Source organism: Triturus cristatus, chromosome 7 (genome assembly GCF_964204655.1).
Source record: "Triturus cristatus chromosome 7, aTriCri1.1, whole genome shotgun sequence".
Taxonomy (NCBI): domain Eukaryota; kingdom Metazoa; phylum Chordata; class Amphibia; order Caudata; family Salamandridae; genus Triturus; species Triturus cristatus.
The window spans coordinates 619,439,683-619,461,037 of NC_140590.1; the positions used below are offsets into that span (position 1 = coordinate 619,439,683).

Genomic DNA, 21,355 nt, shown 5'->3' on the forward strand with positions numbered 1-21,355 from the left:
TTTTTTTTTAAATACATAAAAAGGATACAGTAGGGGACTCATAATGTCCCATGTAGACTCAGGGTGCAGTATAGCGTATAAGATTAGTCCAAGGAGCAATACATTTATCTTTTGGGGGGCAAAGTGCTAGTGCTTGAATGTGCAGAGTTGAATCAAAGTAGTGCAAAACATTACATCTCGAAATTACAGTTCAAAGATTCTTAAAATTCATATATTACATTGTATTTAAAACAGTTAGCCCTTTAAAAAGACATTATGTTTATACATCTTACATTTGGATCGATTTCCTACACCTAAAAACATTTTTTTAAAAGATTGATATAGAGGCTATCACATATGGTGTCTCTAACTGTTGTAAAGCTATAAGGGCTGGACGACATTGCCTCAAACCAAGTAGTTTTAACAGAGGAAACACAATCATTTTCACTAAGTGTGACTCATTCTCTGACTCACTAAGACTCATGCTTTACTATTCCATTAACAGGGTAATGCTTTAAAAATAACGGCAGCGTACCGTGATTGCTTCAAAAGTAAATAAATAGAAAATTAAAGGTGTGTGGCCGCTGCGTTTGTTTTCCATTTATTTACTTTTGTAGCAATCACAGCATGCTGTGCTTTATCTTTAATTGTTTCAAGCTACAGCCCAAGTGCCACCATTACTAAAAAAGTAAATAAACGCGCTTTAGCTTTAAACATTTAAAGTTAAACCGTGGTATGTCATCATTGCTACAAAACTAAATTAATTTTAAAAATGCGGCGTATGAAATCGGGTTAGTTATGGGCACAACGCCTACAGCTTTAAAATGGCGGCGGCGCTTTTGTTTTATTCTACACTGCTTGTCAAAACAACCTTTACTACACTTTAATGTGGAGTATAGTAAAAGTTGTTTTTGGCGAGTCGCGTAGAACAATTCAAAAGCACAGCCACCATTTTAAAGCTGATGGTGCTGCTCATTTTTTCCAACTTGTTGCGTTCGGTGGTGAGCAGAGTGTGATGAGCAGAGGTATCACCTTAAGCACTCTCATCCATTAACTGGACACGGGCAGAAATGCTTGTTTCTTTATTTTCTTATTAGTTAAGCACTGAACCAGAGAGCGACCTGTTGGCCACTTTCCATCTCAGATTGCTAGTTTCCACCCACCCTTAGGGTTTTGTATCGCTTTTTTTTTTAACTTAATTTTTCCAATATCCTTGTTGACAATTGAAACTTTTTACTGTGCTTTTCGTACTTAGTTGGCGCTGTTGCGTGGGTCATGACAGCTTTGATAGGCAAGGGGCGTGTCCTGTCTTTTAGCGTCAGATGACTTCATCCGAAAGGTTTGCGTCACTACAGCAGAGGTGGGCAAAATCCTGGGTGGGTGCCTATGGACTCGGCTCTGCTGAAGCGAAATGAGTACTTCCCAGGTCCTGCGTGGTGGCAGGAGTGCACAGGGCCTTCCCACTTCACAGGATGGCTGGTAGAGAAGTGATGACACTCACTAGTGGGACAAAGATTACCAGCGTTTTACCTCACAGGTCAGTCATTCCTTCAAGCTGCACCTGCCCATAGGCTCTTCCCAAATGCAGCACTCGCTGCCTAGGTTTCAATGGTATGTGACTGAAGCAAGTAAACATTGACCTACTGCAGCCCAAGAGGTTCCTTAAACATGGTGTCGTCATCTTCAAACTTCTCACATGGAATACCCAGGTTGTACTCCTCTGTGTACGCATTTTTTTTTTATTAGGTCAGTTATGTCCTTCTTGCAAGGCTTTTGTAGTACCCACATTGGTCGCTCGGAAGTACTAAAAGCAAAGCATTTGCAATGCAGTAGTTCTCGTATTACTGAAAGATTAAGCTATTGGCATTGCATTATTATTAGCAACGTCAATAGCTCAAACTTTCAGTAATGCGAGACCTATTGCATTGCAAATGCTTGTTTACCCTTGTAATGGAACCTCTTGCCACCCACTTACTAGACTTAGCAGATATCGGGGGTATTCCCTTCAGAGGCCAAGACTATAAGGTTTTACTATATGCAGATGACTTTCTGCTCGCACTAACGGAGCCAGACACCTCCCTCCCCATAGTTGTTCAAATTCTGCAGGCCTACGAGCGGGACTCTGTGTATGAGATTCACCTGGCGAAATCGCAGGCACTCAACCTCACCGTCCCGTCTCCTCCACTTGCAAACGCTCTACACCTTTCAAAGGACCTCCCACGCTATACAGTACCTAGGTCTCACAATCACAAACTCTCCAGCTGCCTGGACTAGTGCGAACTGGCCACGCCATCATAAAGCGATCCTAGAGGACCTTCGGAGATGGAAGACACTGCACATCTTCTGGTTAGGCCATATCAACATGGTAAAAATTAATGTCCTTCACCGGCTTCTGTATCTATTTCAATCTTTGCCCACACCCATCCCCTATGAAGATATTACACGGTTACAGGTAGATCTCAGCTCTTTCATATGGAAAGGGAAGCACCCACGCAAATCCGCTTTACTTCTTATGCTTCCAAAGTACCAAGGAGAGCTTGCTTGTCCCAACCGCCAATGTTACTACTATTTGGGCCTCACCTGTAGGATGTAGCTTGAGTTCTATGACAGAGTGGGCAAAGGATCCAAGTCTGTTCATACACGTCACACAAAGGGTGTGAATTGCAACGAAGAACAATTTAACAGATGAAGAAAATGAGCACAAAGCCAAGCACTCAAATGCCCAATACTTGGATCCCCTCCATACCGATCAAGATAGATGATGAAGTACTGCTGACAAGATAATTTAAAAAGAGGACCTGATTCAGGAAGGACAGGATGGTTAGTGAGAGAAGATCTCACCGAAGACAATCAAGAGGTCAAAAGTGTTCCCTGGCTGCCCTGTGATGCCAGGTAGCAACACTGGAAGACACTTGTGGTCATGGGTGGGCTAGCAGGAGACAAGAGCACGTCGTCGTCAAAGAAAAGAATGTGGCTTTGAAGGTACATAGGATCTGGAAAAATCGATCCAGACACAATCATGGGCAGATTAGAAGAGTGCCCTGGGAAGCAGAGGGGGAGGACATTGAGTAATATGGGCACTAGCTGCTCCACCAACTGCTTCCTGAAGAAGAGTGCATAGGTATACAGCACACATCACGCATCAGTAATAGCCACACAAGTGAGAAATGTGTGCACAACTTTAGGCTGAATGAAAAGACAATTGGTGCTGCACATTAACAAGGTAATGTCCTTTTCAAAGGCAACAGGGTGTTGATGTTTCAGCACCTCTCAGTGGTGATATATCAGAAAAGACTTGCCTTCCGCTCACTAGCAGGCTTTCTCTGATCCAGAGAGATGGCCTACAAATGGGGTCATTCATTACATCTTAAAGGGAAGGAATAAACACCAACAACAACTTCGCAGAACTGAAGTGTATCATGGGTTGAAGGAAGAGAGTCAGACGGAAGAACAGAGAACAGGCGCACCGGCTGCAAGGTGCTGTAAGGGTCTCAAGGTCTGAGAAACAGATGAAACTCTCAGTCAGACACACGGATCTGAGACCTACAGCAGCAACCAGGAAACAAGAAAAGAAGGTACTCGGAGAGACTTAGAGGACAATGACCACCTATAAAGAAGCTGGAGTTAACACAGGGGTCCACGAGCTTGATTAGAGGCTGAGATAGGGAGGAGTTAGTATGGATAGGCATTAGTTCATGGGGAATACTGAGAGGATGGGTGGGCAAAGGTGTTGAGAAAGACACTTGATAATCTGATTGAGACACTGTCAAGAAGAGGTGAGGATGTTAACTATAAGTGTTGGTTTGACTGTTAGTCATGGTTCAAAATGTTAAATGTTTTAGAAGGGGTATAAAGAGGGTGAGAAGAAGTTAAACTCAGTTGGGTGTGGTTAAATACCGGCTATTGTTATTGTAAATTTGGAAGTCAGAGGTTGACCCGCCAGCACAGGGAGCAGTTTGAAGAAGAGGGGAGGATTGTCAGGGAGGAACAGGGAATACTGGGTGGAAACGAAATACAAGAAAGACTATAGCCTCAACCAACCGATACAACACAAGGGTCAAAACTGTCAGTTTTAATGCAAACAGCTTTAACATGCCCACCAAAAAAGATTGTTGATTCTTACTATGCTCCCTACAAGAGCCTCGCCTACTCAAGAACGACTGGTCCCAGCTGAGATGGAAATGGTTTCCAAAGCTGTATGTTTCCTAAGGCTTGGAGAGACGTTGTCCAGAAAGTAGTAGCAGAAGAATACAAGAGAACATTAGCCGTTCGAATCGGTCATGGTGACTACACCTTGGCCTTCATATATGCGCCTAACACAGGATAGATGAAATGCCTAAAGAAAATAATTACAAATGACTGGTAGAAAGGTTATTATTAGTGGCAACCTTAATGCTGTTATGGAAAATATTAAAAACAAGTTGGCACACAGAGTGGTCAGACAGTGGCCTGGTCAGTAAAAACAAAATTTTGTAGCTTCAGTGCCTAGGCGTAAACACCCCACACAACAGAACATACATTCTACTTTACCTAGCACTGCACATACGCAGGGCTGGACCAGTTGGTAGTAACACAGCTAATTATTCCAAGAGTCATACATTCTCAGAAAGGTCACTCAGCGCTCTCAGATCATGCCTAAACAAGCCTATGAACCCGCTGAGAGAATGCCTTTGGAGAAGGAGAGCAGTTACAGAACAGAAGCACCAAAGAGGATAATATGGACAGTATTTATCATTACCTGAAGAATGGTAGAGGGTAGGTGGGTGAGCATACACCTAAGGTTGTGGTTAGGGGGTACCTGGACGTCTGCCTCAGCCAGGATAAATAGAGACAGAAGGGAGAAAAAGGAAACACTGGAAAGTCAGATAAAAGAGCTTGAAGTAATCCATAAACTTTCAAGCTCCAACACAATCTAGTGTAAAACAGCAATCCTCAGAGCACATGTTAAGATGCTGGCTATGGACGGGGCAGAATATGCCGTTCTCCATATCAAGAAATAGTTTAGCAGAGAGGGAGGGGTGGAATAAGAAAGGCAAACTGCTTGCAAGCTACGAGCCAATGGGACTAGAAAAAGAGTAATAAGAGACTCAAAAGGTATCATGATGAGATAGGTTAATGACATAGAAAATGTGTTTTGGGACTACTATGTCCAATTATACAAAGCTGATGTAATCTTGCAACTTCAGATAGACAACTACCTAGCAGGTACAAAACAAAAAAAAAACATTCCGAGTCATGGTCTGCTCGAGAGCAGCCCCTCCAGCTAGAAGAGATTATCTTAATCACAGCTAACCTCAAACTAAACAAAGCACCACACAACATGACTTCACACCTCATTTTACACAATAGTTTGTCATAGACTAGCTTGTATAACTAATTTGCAAATTCGGGCTCCATGACGCTATCCATATTTGACCTCTTCATATCAGTCATCCCTAACCCAGGCAAGGACTATTCCTTGTGCACATCATATCGGCTTATATCCCTACTCAACGTAGATGCAAAGTCAATCATAGGCATCCTGGTAGACATATTTAGGGCACTGTTTCGTGGTTTCAAAGGCCTGGAACATTCCATCATTAGTCCAAGGATGAACAGTGGGGACAACACTAAGCAAATAAAATATACCACAGATAATAAGGAGAGATCACGAATGAATGCTCTGATGTTATCGCTGGACAGAGAATGCATTTGATTGCATAAATTGGGGATTCATGAGTAAAACACTAGAGATGTTTGCTTTTGACCCCAGGTTCTGCAGCTTAGTAGGTAGAAAAAACCTAAAGCCATAGTTGAGGTGAATGAGAGCTTGTCATTACCAATGCCTACACGTAGAGGGGCAAGACCAGGGTAAACCCTCTCAATTTACCCTTATGAAGTAGGAAGTTGTCAAGATGTCTATACTACCAAAATTGTTTACACCTTTAAAACACTCCCAATGCCTGCTCCATGTGCAATATTGACGAATCTTCATATCTCTATCGAAATCTTTGTAGAGGAGGAAAAGAAAATAAGGCTGGCTAGACCAAATAATTGCAGACACTCAAGTTTAGAGGGGTCCATGAAGGGCATTGAAAAACGCACCATGAGGGCTATATTTCTCATCAGTAACATGCACTACTTTGTATTAGAGAGGGTGGCAGGGTCATTTATTTCTTTATTTCTGTCCCCAGTCAAGCTTGACTTTACTCCAGCAGTAAAACCAGGATAATTGGACGTTTGGAAAGCGAAGGGTTGTAAAAGAAAAGAGTACTTTGACAGGGATGGCATTAAGTAATTTTAACAATTTAAGAAAGGAAATGGACTTGCAGAGGATGAATGCTACCACCATTTCCAGATTAGGCATTGGGTCCTACATAATGTAACAAAACCATATGGTAGCCAGGTCTGACAATTTGAAAATTTGATTGTTAGTTAAGACGGAGATAGGAAACTTGTTTTAGAGTTTTGGATTCCTTATGGGGGTGAGGGAAGGGGACAAGACATTGGGACAGAGAAGATGGGAGAAGGAACTAGGCATAAAATGTACAAAGAAGGAGTAGGAAAACATTTAACACAGGGCCTGCACTATATTACAGCTAGGGACACATTAACTAAGGGAAGCAATGGTGAATGTTGCTACCTACTGGTATAACACCACAGTTGCATGCTTTGGATTCTCAGAAAGCAGGACATTGCTGATGTAGATGTGAGGAAGTAGGCACGTTAGTACAACTATAATGAAACTGTCTAAAACCAAAGTCACATTGAGAAGCAGTGCCAGATGGGATTTGTGTCAATGAAATACTTCGATTAACCTCCTACATAGTCCTGGGCTGTCAAACGCACATACACATGCTCTACTTTCTCACCGGGAAAACAGCTATAAAAGCAAAGTATGAACCAGTGTGCACGGATAAATAATTGCTGACCACATCACACTTCTGACCTGTGACAATCAGCAAATCAAGATATCAGCATTGTGTGAAAAGGCCAGGTTGTCTGATTAGAGGCTTTGGCTGCATAGCTTGTGAGACTTCCTGGGTATGGAATAAAGTTCAATGTTGCAAGAGTAAAACAGAGAACTCTTCACAGAAACAAGAGTTACATTCTCAGGAAAGCTTTAAGTGAATAGCGACTCCTGAAGGAGAATTATTAGTAGACACCTGCATTCAGTGACATGGCCAAGAGCAGTGATGGGAAACCACCCTCCCCATCTCCATGCTGTCCTCTACACCATTATTAGTAAAGACCTAAACAAGGATAAGAGTGGGGAGCTGGAGTATTACATTCAGTTGTGTTGCTTTCTGCAGTCAGTGAATATATTATTAATGCGTTCTTAATATAGCACATGGCTACCCGTAGGCATTCCACGCTCTGCGCGAACCATCAACAGATAACAGGAGACTTACTGCAAGTTCATGAAGAGCCAAGTTTTTAGCTTCTTCCTGAATTCGAGGTGGTTGTTCAAAGAGCGGAGCTGGGTTGGTAGCGTGTTCCAGAGCACAGAGGCATTGACTGAGAACAGGCGGCTGCCCGCTCTTGATCTCTTGATCTTGGGGACCCTGGCTTGATAGAGATTGGAGGATCTTAAGTTTCGAGATGGTAAGTAGGAGGACAGCAGGTTTTGTAGGATTTTAGGACCAGTACCCCACAAAGTTTTGTGCGCTATGCAGAGTGATTTGAACTTTATTTGTTCTACGATTGGTAACCAGTGCAAAGCCCTAAGTGCTGGCTTGGCCGATTGTTTCCTGAGGACATTGTGCAGAAGTCTGGCTGCACAGTTCTGAACCACCTGCAATCTCCTTGTGGTAGCTTTAGGGGTACCCAAATATAAGGAGTTGCAGTAATCCAGTCGCGGCAATACCAGGGCTTTGACTAGTGTTCTGCAGGCTGAGTCTGGAAGCAGTGGCAGAATTTTCCGTAGTTGTCTTAGAATACCATAGCGGGTGACTGCAACCTGTACTGCTTGATGTTCAAGATTTAGGGATTTGTCCAGCCATATTCCTAGGCTTTTGATTCTCTCTTTAGGAATGGGGGGCCACCTAGGTTGATGGGCCATTTCAACTGGTGGGAGCTGTTATTGTTCCCTAGAATCATTAGCTCCGTTTTTTCCCCATCCAGTTTGAGGAAGGAGTGGTTCATCTAAGTGGCTACTGCACTCAAACAGGCTTCTAGGTCAATCTCGTTTTTTAGGGTGGTTAAAGGACAGTACGAGCTGTGTGTTGTCTGCGTATGTCAAGATCTGCACTCCAAAGGGAAGGACCAGGTCGGCCAGAGGTTTAAGATACACATTAAACTGGGTGCGGCTTAATGAGGATCCCTGCGGGACGCCACACAACCGTGGGATAGATTTTGAGGAATGAGTGCCGTCGAACACCTGGAAGGTTCTTTCCGTAAGGATGAATCGGAACTAGGAGAGGGCTTGCCCTGCCACTCCTACCGCTTTGAGTCGGTCTATTAAAGTTTTATGATTTACAGTGTCAAATGTGGCACTTAAGTCTAGCAGGATGATTGCTACCATGCCACCCTGATCGAGCAGTTGGTGTGCCTCTTCCAACACTGCGAGCAGCGCGGTTTCCGTCCCATGGGGAGGTTTGCAGGATTGCATGGGATTCTAAGAAGTTAGTAAGAGTTTTATTGATATGTTTTTGCAAAATGTTGCTAGTCATACGTAGAAGAGAGATTGGACGGTAATTGCTCCATATCTCTTGATTTAAGTTAGATTTTTTAAGAAGTCCTTTGACCAGCGCATGTTTCAATGTTTCGGGCACTAGAGAGGTAAGGATGGAGGAATTGAGAACATCTAAAAGAGGAGGGAAAATGGCACCTTTTACTTTGTGCAACAAGTGTACTGGCGCTGGGTCACAGGGGGAGCCTGATTTAATTGGGTTCCAAAGTTGGGAAAGCATAGAGAGATCTAGCAAGGGAAACTCTTCTAGAATACTTCTCTGCCGTCACTTGAGCTGAGAATGGGTTCTCAGATATAGTGGCCGGAGAGAAGGCATTATATATTTTCAGAATCTTATTGTCGAAGAACTCTGCCAGTTCTGTGCATCTTTGTGGTGAGGAATCAGATGAAGTATCAGGCTGGGGGGGACTAATACGTTTGACTATCCTAGCAATTTCCTTAGGAGCATTCGCGGACCACTATATAATCTAGCTAGCTGATACTAAAATTACAATAAAAATATGTGATCCATACAAGTTGATGTTCCCTTCCATTCCTTATATCTGGGACTATAGGAAGCCAAATGATTTATTAATTGAATACCCCAAGAGTCGTCACACAATACACACATTTCTTGTCCTATTAGAGAAACCACAAAGCCAAAGTTAAATCATATCCCTGCCTTCTAAAAATACAAGGACTACTCTGCACTACCAGTTAAAACGTTATGCATAAGGACCCATCCAACACTCATGGCACTGCTTAAATTACAGTAACGATGAAAGATATCCGAATTCCTACCATAAGGACAAGCATCACTTAGCTCTTTATCCCAGTCTTCTTTCTCATATTGAGTGTCATCTTCCAGTTCTGCAACAGGTCTGGTTTCCCAGTCTGAGTCCAAAAGATCTTCTTCCGTATCATCATACCTAGAACTCAAAGATGTGCAAGAATGTGTATCTGAATCTGCCTGAAGATTTCCATCAACACAGGCGGTATTTTCAAGCTTTTGTCCCAGGGGAATCTGGCCATCAAAGTAGTTGTGGTTTACCAAGCTCACAAACTCTATGAAAAAAAACATTACAATATTTTTGAAAGAAGACACCACTGCAAATATTTGAATTACATGAACATTCAAAAAAGCAAAATATGCTTGCTTAAAATTAAATGTGATACTCATCATTAAGTAGTATGCATCATGGATTAACATCAATGGCTCTATGAACTAAACAGCACATAGGTCTTATGAACTGTGTCACATGATAACATGATAGGAGTCGAGCAAACAGTAGAAAAGGACAAAAGCCTCAATTTACATACTGGTATTCTCATAGAAGCTATTGTACAGATAGCCCCAGCAGTAACTCATATTTTGGGAACAAGGGCCTCACTCATGCTTATCATGAGAGGGGTTCCAGGTTCTTCATACCACAAATGTGTTTTAATGAACCCCCCTCCCTTCCTCTGTAGAACCACTGCTGGATGAGGGGTGGACCTTGAAGTAAATATTTCTGATTAACTGCCAGGATTCCCCAGATAGAGCAGCACTAATCTAACAGTTATCCCCTCCTGTGCATGAGAATACTAGGAGAAAGGTCAGAATGAAAGATGCTGATGGATGAATTAAGTTGCGGGGATTCTGCACCTACACAGAACTATGCGCAGGAAAACAGGACCTCGGTGTACCAACCTATCACCTTAGTGCCCAAGATCCCAAAACCGACTAGCTATAGTGTCTTATCGTTCTCCTCTAAAAAACACGAAGCTACAACTGATTAGACAACCCAGAACACAACACTCCTGACCCTCCCAGGAATCGTGGTAGCAAGACATACCTTTTTGCTCGCTCACTCGTACTTGTCCACAATAAGAATTGGCAGAGTCACTATAATAGTTTAAAATGTTTATTTTAACTATTGTGCTCCATAATACAGTATACGAGCCACTACCAGCAGAAAAATGCATACACTTAAAACAATTAGCATTGTTAAAATTCCACAGAGTACAAAGCGGGAGTCATTATATAAAGACAGTGGGAAAAGGATTATAAGGCCTATCCACCCTCCCCTTGATTGGAAGAAGTTGATTATGTAAAGGACAATCGCTGGGCTTTGATAGCAGACCCCATACCTTAAAGCATAGATGTAAGGTTTACATCATAGAGACAGCATAGCTCTTCTCCATGGAAAGGGCTCTCTCCAAGTGTGTGTTAAAACATGCATTCCTGTAATATCAAAGCACAAGTATTCAGCATTGCAGCTGTGTGTAGCATGTTTTGTCTAGGTTCTAAGGACTGACCATAACATAATAACAAGGGGCAGTGTTTATCGACCTTGCACATCGTGTTCAGACTAAACTCCAGGAACTTAGCAGAGAACGTGAAAGGCAGACAGTTCTCATGTGAAAGACATAAACAGAGTCTTGCAAAAATAAAGTCATTTAGTAACATGCGAAACATCATGGCAGCAAAGCTCATGCTAACTTAGCAATTTCGACAATGCGCCTAATTGCCATTTAACACCCTCCCCTTGGTAAGGTCACAGGACATAGACAAGGACAAAAACAGAGTTCAAAAGTCAAGCAGAGTTCAAAGCGTTTGAAAAAAACAAATTGGAAAAAATCAAAAACCAAAATAGAATTCAATATAGTCTTTGTGAATATTGAAAAAGTGTTGCCTCCGGGAGAAAGTTATTATGAAGAAGGTGTTAAATCCATCAAAGTACATTAACTTAAGAATGCAATTTCCTCCAAAAGATCATCCCTATCGTTAGTAGAAAAAAGGGATGCCATCCAATCAAGTAGGTTGAAGGAACAAACGTGCTCCTTGTAGTCTGATGCTTCCAAAAGCATAATTGGGCAACATGTGTGATATTCGATGAAACTCTGATGTAGGAGATTCTGCGCACCTGCACAGATATCCCATTCAGCCAATACTCAAAGTGCCACTGCACGTGCCATACGGCCATCCCCAGAACAAGCCTGGTCATGAGCCTCTTAGGAACCCATTAACTTGATAAAATCCGGGACGGGACATGACGTATTGGAGAATCATAAATCCATAGCCCAATAGAAGGGGCACCACAGACAGTAGAACAATTGTTGCACGCAAGTAAAGTAGGCAAAGCGAAAAGTTAATCCATAACTCACGCCAAGCGTTGCTAATGGCAAGCATCCAAAAACCTGTTGCATTCGATCACGGTACAGTTGCAATTGGCCTGGTCTGTGCATTACCACAAGATGAGCAGCCACTGCGCCGCAGGAACAGAAGAAGCAGGATTCTACCAGCCAACGGCAGTAATAAAGGGAATCTGCAGAAGACGCTGGAAAAAATTGAATGAATAAAAGCCGGTATTACTCCAAATATCGTCTGAAAAGAAGCCAAAAGGCCAGACTCCACCTGTTTAAAAAAATGTGCAAGGCCTTTAGTGTCAGATGCATTGAATATTTGATGTATTCAGAAGTGACTGAATCTCGCTAGATGTTCTAGCCACCTGTAACTCGAAGGTCTGTCGAGCCGAAGTGAGAGCCACTTCTTGTTGGAATAATAGCGCTTTACTATACCATGGTAGAACTTTATGACCTTAAGCTCTCGGGACTTGGGAAATGGTATTCTGCATTGCGGAAGGATGAACACGCAAAGGGGATAGTTTCCCATATCGAAAAAATAGCAAAGGATACGGGCTCCAGATTTAGTCTCAGGGAATGGGAAAAAATATGCCTTCTAGGGCATAGGTCTCTACGTGCCGCTAATTTTAAAAGAATGTCCTTTCTATCAAGATGGCTCGCATATTGGACTCCATCAATGATTCAGAAACGATATCCCGATCATCCCAATAGGTGTTTTCGCTGTCACCAGGAGGAGGAAGGTGGATGGCTTCACATTTTTTTTTCTTGCCCGCAACTGATACAGTTCTGGGGGGGATCTTCAATGATATGGGTTCAGTTTTAGGCATGAGTGTCCTTCCCAGGTTGAAACTGCATTATTCGGATACTCAAGGGACGAGGCCAATTTATCTAGCTCCGATAGGGTTTTTATAGCCATATCTTGTATGGTGGCACGATCCTTGATACTTCAAAATTGGAGATCTAACGAGATTCCTAATCATTTGAATTGGTTTAATAAAATGAAAAGGATCTGGAAATTCGAAGAGGCATATGCCAAAAGAGTAGGGGGTATAAGGAAATTTAAGAAAAATTGGGATAAATTTGAAGAATTACTTCTACTCAAGGATAGGCCCTAGAGATGGCGTGGATTCTCTAATTGGTCAGGAGGAATACAGTTTCAATCACTAATAAACTATTGATCCCCAAATGGACCAGGGCAACGACTTCCTACTTGTATAAGTTTTACACTATCCAAAAAGTACAATCTTTTGGGGTCAATGTTGTTAATGTTGCTCTCCTCCTTAGGTGGTTTTTATTAGCTTTTAAATGGCTGTCATCTGAAATTGCACTTTACCCCTGTTCGTTGATATCTTGTATTTCACAACAAAACTTGCTGCTAGCACAATTGCACTTTAAACTGTAATAATGTTAATAATATTGTATTTTAATAGGCAGATTTTTGTTATTTTTGCATTTTCACTTTAACTTAGAACCCAATTAGGTCCTTAGAGCTCTAGGATGTGTGGAGCTATATTCGATTCTGCAGCTTTATTTTGCATTTGCACTTTATGCGTCTATATTTTTATTCGATGCCAAGTGTACTGTATTTGTCAAGGTTAACTTCGGTCGCTATTGCACTGGGCATATCATCCTGGATTTTTTATCTTGTCCTGTGTGATTCAAGATGAGTTTCTTTGTTGTGTTGTATGTTAACTTGTAGTCATATTCTGCATTTGCACTTTATTTGCCAACTTGACAATGGAACGATATTTGTCTGCCTACTAAATAGGAAAATGCATAGCATTTTGTAAGTAGCCTTTCAACAAACCAACATCAATGGTGGGTTTAATTTTGGTGTTTCAATTATTGCATTTGCACTTTATTCGTGATGCTAAGAGTACTGTATTTACCTAGGTCGACTCCGGCTGCTAATTGCACTGGGCACTTTAATCGGGAATTTAATCTCTGCCTCGAGTTAATATTGTGTCTGTCTTGTGTCTCAGCTGAGTTATAAGTCAACTTGTTGTTATATCTTTGCATCTGCACTTTTTTTTTTTTTGTTTTTTTTTTTTTTCTCTCTTTCATGTGACTGCCTAAAAAAATATGAATAACTTATTGCACTTTGCACTTTTGCAGCTTGTTTAGTAAGTAGCCCACCATCAAATCAACATCTACGGTTGGTTTAATTATGGTGTTTTTGAATGTTGCTCTTGAAAATTCTGTATGTACCCTTTTTTGCTCTGCTCAATAAAAAATAATTTAAAAAAAGGAATAATAGCGCTTTGAGCATGCTCAATTTGTTGAAATCTGTTTTCAAAGTCGGTATGGAAGGCCAAATGGAACTATCTATACTCCCATGTGGGGGCGAAAAAAGCACATTGTTACATCAAGTAACACGCTGTGAAACCGTTACTCAATATGGGATACCTGTCCGTAAACCACAGCAGTCTCGGTTGTTCAAAATGCGATAACTGCCGTTAGAAAGCAAGGTAAAAGCGAGAATTATTGACGGGACTGGAGTTCCTTTCAAAAAACATGCAAGATTAGGCACTGACACATTACAAGCGCCGTGCAACTTAACGTGTTTACAAACCAGGGAATGTCCTACTGTAGAATCGCAGTACTCCCCTGTTTGGAAAACTCCATTATCCTCCCGTTGACATCTGTATTTGAATGGTAGGGACCATAATTCATAGAGAAATGCACTACCCAGGGGTTCAAAATGGCCAATCGGAAAATGTTGCATGCATGATTTAAATTAAAAAGGCAAAAATGGGGGTGCATGGCTTGGCAAGCCAACATGGCGGACATGGGCTGAGAGCGCTCCGTCCAGCCCAACTATTTATCCTGCAAAATCCTGACTCTCCGTAGACATCCTGTGCCCTAAACCTGCTCTGCTGCTGGAGTATATCGGCGGCACCTCCCGGTTGTGACCCTGATGCTGTACATATGGCTGTGGCCGGCGGAGGTTGGTGGCGAGCTGACGGGGCCTGCAAGAAGACGTGGCCTCGTGTGGGGCCGGGGCATTGCCAGACTCCTCTGGCCGGCCGGAGGTGGAGTTGTCTCAGCGGTGGGGTCGCCGCACAGCGGGACCGGGGCGATCCACGCCCCAATGAGTGATACCAGGCTGGGAGCCCCTGGGAAGCATCGGACCATTCCCAGCAGTGGCTGTGAGGGGGCGGTGACGAGATTCGGCGGCTGTGTCGGGCTGCGGCGGTGACAGCAGCTGGAGACTGTTTGCCGCCATTGCTGCACTGACGGAGGGGGCATAAAGCAGACGGTGCCTTCCCTGACCCGGTGGTGGCCTGGCACGCTTGGGTGTCCACTGGACGGTGGGGGCCAACTGCCCGTGGGCACTGTATACTTCACCTGGACGCCCCGGGATCTCTCCCCCTCCCCGTGCGCAGCTCGCCGGGGGACATCGCCAGTTATATCAGACCGCGCGGGAGGAGGTGGGGTGGTGCAGCAGCGGCCCCCGGCTGGGGAGACCGCGTTATATTGGCGGCCTCGCTGGGCCTACGGGATTTGCTGGACAGTGGACAGTGGTTCCCCCCCTCACTGTTTCTGGAGGGTGTACATCTGTGGCCGCTCGGGCCAGATGGGGGGCTCTGGCAGTAATTGGAGGGCCCGGCCTAGCCCTCAGTGAGGACGGTGTGCTGGGCGGCTGGCTGCAGGTTCGGGGGTGCCCACAACTTGGAGGCAGAAGCGGGACTGTCTCTGGATATTGGGGTGTGGCGCCTCCTCCAGTCTTGATGTTGTGGGGGCTACTGCTTCCCCCCCATTTTTTCATCCCACCCCCCTCGGTGGGGGTGCTTGGTGGTCATCACTGCAGCCTGTTCCTAGCGGGGGGTGTGGGTTGGCGGACTTCAGGTCGGTGCCGGCTTCCTTCGGGCCTCCGGGCAGGGGCCCTGGAATGTAGTGCGGTGTCCTGACCATTGGTGCCCGATCGGGATCCCTGGATGGTGGAGCTGTGACCTGAGGTGTGCGTGGGACAGGGATCCCTGGGCAGGGCTATCCGGCAGCCCATTTGCCATCCCCTCCCTTGCGGGGTATTATCCACTGCTACTCGGTGGCTACGTCGGGCCACGTGAATCTGGTGTGGGGACTCCCTGTGCCGTGCTTTCTACCCCCCCGCCCACTGTTCAGCTGACCGGACGTATGTTTGACCTGTGCTTGCGCCCCTGGAGCTAACTGGGATAATGGGTGTTTTCCTGCAATTGGTCGCACTGCGGGGGTTCCGGGGGTGGGATCATATAGGGATATCGGTATTGGGGGACGTTCTGAGAGGTCCAGTCTTGAAGTCTTTCCAGTATCTCCAGACGGAATTTAGTATGCCAAAATCCCAGTTCTTCAAATATCTTCAGTTCCGACATGCCCTTTCTCTCAGCCTGGAATGCTTGGAGTCAGTGGCGGAGTTTAGTCCCCTGGAGGCCAAAGTTTTTATGGGCGAGCTCCAGGATTGTAAGATCTCCAGAATACACCAGACCCAAGTTATCCATTGCTCACACACGTTGCAGAAACTTCGGCAGGATTAGGAGGGGGATGTGGGTCCCTTGGAGGAGGAGGACTGGGTGGAGGCCCTGGCTTCTCCGCGTGGGGCGGCTATAGCGGTGCGGCTGCGCCTGAGCCTGAGCCTGATCCAGTTTAAATACCTTCATAGGGCCTACTTTACACGGAAGCATCTGTGGAAGGCAGGGCTGATTGCCTCACCGGAGTACCTTAGATCTGATCTGGAGGAGGGTACGCTAGTGCATAATTTGGCAATGTCTTTCCCTAGATCGTTTTTGGAGGGGGGTTCACACTTGTTTATCGGAAGTTCTGGGGTGGGACCTCCCCCGCTCACCGAAGCTTGCCTTATTACACGTGATGGAGGGAATAGGCGGCAACATACATAAACACCATTTATTATTATTGAGCCTTACTTTAGCAAAACGGGACATAGCCAGGGCGTGGAAGGCACCGGGGCCCCCTACAGAGGCAGCATGGAAGAATGGTTTGGATTTCTGCATGGCCCATTTTTGTTGCCAGGGGGTGCCCCCAAAAACATTTCAAAATTTGGAAAAGGTGGGCAGATTACCGGGGACAATTCCTGGAGCCAGTTCCAGCTGCGCAAGACACACACTCTGAGCTCAAGATTGCACGGGGAAGATTCAGGGAGTGGGGTGGGGTGAGGAACTCCGGTTGATATCATTACTGCGGTACTCGAATGGTTTTGTCAGACAGTTGGTGTATGGTGCGATCAGGTGGTTGGAGGGGGGGGTGGGGGAGATTGATTTTATTTCCCTCCAGGTTCCTTTCCTGGGGCATTACTATTGAAAATTTCAAGTACAACATTGCATGATTTGATTGTGCAGACGCTCCAGGGTTACAGGGCCCTGCTGATTATGTGCAATTTGACAAATAAAATTTGTTTAAAAAAAAGAAGAAAAAAAAACAGCAAAAGTGGGAGAGATCTAACATCATGAATGAACCAAACAGCAGAGTCTGTTTCCGCTACAGAAAACGGCAAGGGCTCTAATTGTTCAATATGCAACTGTGTGTATGCGGCATCTTTCATGGACATAAATCTCTGTTTATCAGTCAGATTAAATGGTAATAACAAAGCAGAAGCATTCAAATAATCCCAAGGGACTTCTCATTTTAAGGGTCTGTAACATCCATGCAAACTGCATAACTGATCGTAATTGATTTTCACCATGGTACAACACAGATACATCACTCTGAACAATATCGATAACAGAAGAAAGGAGTAGTTTCTTACCTGTAACTCCAGTTCTGTAGTAGGGGTATCTCTGTGTATAGTCATAATCTATGAATAGTCCCGCCCATGTGCGGGGACCCCGGAGCAATCAAAATATCTCTTAAGCTGTCCTGCATTTGCAAACCTGCAAAGACACTTAAGAGACAGACAAAAATAATACAGCCTAATAACACGGCTGCACTGGCCGGCACTTCCTCTGAAGTGAACACAAAAGCCAAAATAAAGTTTAAATGTCATTTTTATTCACATCTGACATGTTCCTTTATTGTATCACACTCCCTTCACCAAAATCCCTTTAAACAATAGAGAGGAAGGGGTGGACAGACAAGCCCTATAGGCTGTCATTATGTGTCTGCTAAAGGGATACCGTGCCTTTAAGAAACTCTCCAGAGACCCCCGGTATCCCAGGATGCACAGCCCAAGCAAGTTACTTTCAGTTCTTTTTGAAGGTGTATAACAACAGGCCTGATACTGTCAGAATTACTCCACCGGGGAGGAGGGAGGGTCGCTTATGACTATAACAGAGATACCCCTACTACAGAACTGGAGTTACAGGTAAGAAACTACTCCTTCTGTAGTAGGGGATCTCTGTGTATAGTCATAATCTATGAATAGAATGGCAAGCCCATCCCAACCAACAAACAGCGGTGGAGTAAGAACCAAACACCGATTTGGGAAAAAGGGGGTGGTGATGGACAGAGTTTCTGAATGATGCAGAATACTCTTACCAAGTCAAGAGATCATGGTTTTAATCCATCACCGTTTTTTAGCTCACTGCACCATCCCAGCTCAGAACCTGGCTACATGCAAATTAGTCTGTACCTGTCCCAGTGCATGATGGGAACAGGGCAAATCAAACTACCAAGCCAATTCTTATACTGGGAAGGAAACAAGCTTCCGGGGACCGGTTTCTGGCATCACAGCCTTCGTCGGCCCGGCTTGCCTGAATCCTGATGGTGCAATGAGCAAGGGACTCACGTCTGAGCATACCCTCCCACACCAACAAATCACTGTGCAAACAAATTCCTCAGCGAAGCCTGTCCAACCTGCGCATCTGCCCTAGCATCAGAGTCCAGGCAGTTATGCTTTGTAAACGTATGGACCGACTTCCAGGTGGCAGCCTTACAAATGTCAGCAATTGGAACATTCCTAAGCAAAGCTGTAGTAGCTGCTTTGCCCCTAGTCGAATGCGCTGTAGGCTTACCCCCTAACGTCTTATTAGCTTTCTGATAGCAAAGCTGAATACAGGACACAATCCATCTAGAGATGGACTGTTTTGAGGTAGCTAGACCAGTTCTTACTGAACCATAATTTACAAACAGTTGATCCGACCTGCGGATGTCTTTTGTCTTATCTAGATAGAATTTCAACACCCTACTCACATCTAGTGAATGCAGAGACCTCTCCGCCGGAGAGGAGGGATGCTGAAAAAATGTAGGCAAAGTTATCATTTGATTTACATGGAAATCAGATATCACCTTAGGCAAAAATTTAGGATGAGTACGCATCACTTCTTTAGACGCATGGAATACAGTACACGGCTCTTGACACACAGAGCCTGAATCTCACTTACCCTCCTGGCCGATGTAATGGCCACAAGGAAGGCAGCCTTCCAGGACAAATGCTGCAAAGAAGCCTTATGAATAGGCTCAAAAGGCTCCCTCATCAATCTGGACAACACCACGTTCAATTTCCATGGTGGAGAAGGTCGTCTAACAGGGGGAAACACCTTACGCAAACCCTCCAAAAAATCTTTAATCACAGGGATTTGAAAAAATGAGGTTTGGGAAGGGCCCTTTCTGTACGCAGTCAAAGCTGCGAGATGAACTTTAATAGACTGAAAATTAAGCCCAGATTGAGCTAACTGCAGCAGATAAGGCAAAATAACATCTTCTTTACAGGATGTAGGGTCAATGTCCTTTGCCTTGCACCATAAGCAGAATCTCTTCCACTTATAGGCGTAAGAAGTCCTCGTAGACGGTCTCTTCGCCTCTTTCAAGATCTCCATACAGTCCTGAGGTAGGTTCAAGTGTCCATACTGTACTAGCTCAGGAGCCATGCTGCCAAACTCAAGGATGAGAGATTGGGGTGGACCATCTGTCCTCCGAACTTCGTGAGAAGGTCCAGCCGACATGGCAGGCGCCGGTGTGGCAGAACAGACCGGTGAAGAAGGTCGGTGAACCACCATTGCCTCGGCCACTCCGGAGCAATCAGGATCATCCTGGCTCTGGATTGCGACAGCTTGATCAGCACCGCCGGAATCAGGGGAATGGGTGGAAAGGCGTAGAGAAAGCTGTTGGACCAGCTGATCCATAGGGCATTCCCCAGTGTCCCTGGTTGGTAGTACCTGGACGCGAAGTCGCGGCATTTGCTGTTTTCTGCCGTAGCGAACAGATCGATATCCGGAGTGCCCCACTCTGCGAAGACGTCTCTGAGCACGTCGTCGTTTAGCACCCACTCGTGATTTTCTTGAACGAGCCTGCTGAGTGCATCGGCTTGGGCATTCTGCACTCCCGGCAAATGGGTTGCCGTGATCGTCAGGTTCCTGGCCACCAGCCAATTCCAGATCGTCTGTGCCTCCCGAGACAGCGTGCGTGACCGGGAGCCCCCCTGCTTGTTGAGGTAGTACATGGTAGTAGTATTGTCCGTCTGAACAAGCAGGGAGTTCGTCGTGAAGGAGGGATGGAACGCCTTCAGGGCCAAGTGTACTGCTCTGAGTTCCAAAAAGTTGATGTGGTAAGTCATCTCCGTCTGCGACCATATCCCCTGAATCTGAAGAGGGCCCGAATGCGCTCCCCAGCCCTGGAGAGACGCATCGGTCACTATGGTCTGGACCGGAATATCCTTGTGGAAAGGAGTCCCCTTGCAAACATTCTCTGAGGAGCACCACCATTTCAGAGATTGGAGAGCGTGTTGGGACAGATGAATCTTGTCCTCCCAACGCCCCCGCTTCTGGTCCCATTGATCCTCCAGACATTCCTGCAGAGGCCTCATATGCAGACGTGCATTGGGGGTGAGAAAGATGCAGGAAGCCATCGACCCCAGTAAGGGGGACACCGTCCTCACTGTAGGAGAGTGGGCTGAGAGGAGGTGCAGGGCCTTCCCACGGATCGATAAGCGTCTCTCCTCCGAAGGACACACGCTTGCGTTCAAGGTATTGACTGAGGCCCCCAAGTACTGGAGACACTGCACAGGAATCGGTACTGACTTTGACATGTTGATGTGCAACCCCAGGCGATGAAGCAAGGCAGCTGTCCTGTTGAAGTGACACTGTGCTTCCCGGAACGTGGACGCCTTGATCAGCCAATCGTCCAAGTATGGATACACAAACACTTTGGTCTTCCGCAAGTGTGCTGCCACCACTGCCATGCACTTGGAGAACGTCCGTGGGGCAGACTCCAGACCAAACGGGAGTACTGTATACTGGTAATGGTTGTTGCCTACCAGAAACCTCAGGAACTTGTGATGCTTTGGTGCGATCGGCACATGAAAGTAAGCGTCCTGCAGATCTATGGCGCACAGCCAATCTCCTCGATGCAACTGAGGGTAAATCTGATGCAGGGACAACATACGGAACTTTTCTCTGCGGTGTGAGAAGTTGGCCTGATGTATGATGTCACTAGTTCTAGTGTACACCTTATATCAGTCCAAATACCCTTATGGTGATTGGTTGTAAAGTCAACCTTATAGACCAGCTATCCTAGTGGTAGCATGGACAAGAGCAGTCTTAGGCTAAACTCTGAATGGCATGTGAAGCCAGCTGTGATACCATATATAATCCCTTGAATAGCAAATGAAAGGACATCACAACAGACATATATAAAATAAAGTGTATTTATTCTAGTCAAACCCTCAGCACT

At 45.0% G+C, this 21,355-nt stretch overlaps 1 protein-coding gene across 3 annotated transcripts in view; it reads right to left on the reverse strand.

Moving 5' to 3' along the window:
- Positions 1–21,355, reverse strand: part of COPRS (coordinator of PRMT5 and differentiation stimulator) — a 421,602-nt gene that overhangs the window by 129,817 nt on the left and 270,430 nt on the right. For all 3 annotated transcript variants that reach the window (XM_085617189.1, XM_085617188.1, XM_085617190.1), the window contains one exon: positions 9,431–9,694. In XM_085617189.1, coding sequence (XP_085473315.1) covers positions 9,431–9,694 — 264 coding nt within the window. The remainder of the gene's footprint in view (positions 1–9,430; positions 9,695–21,355) is intronic.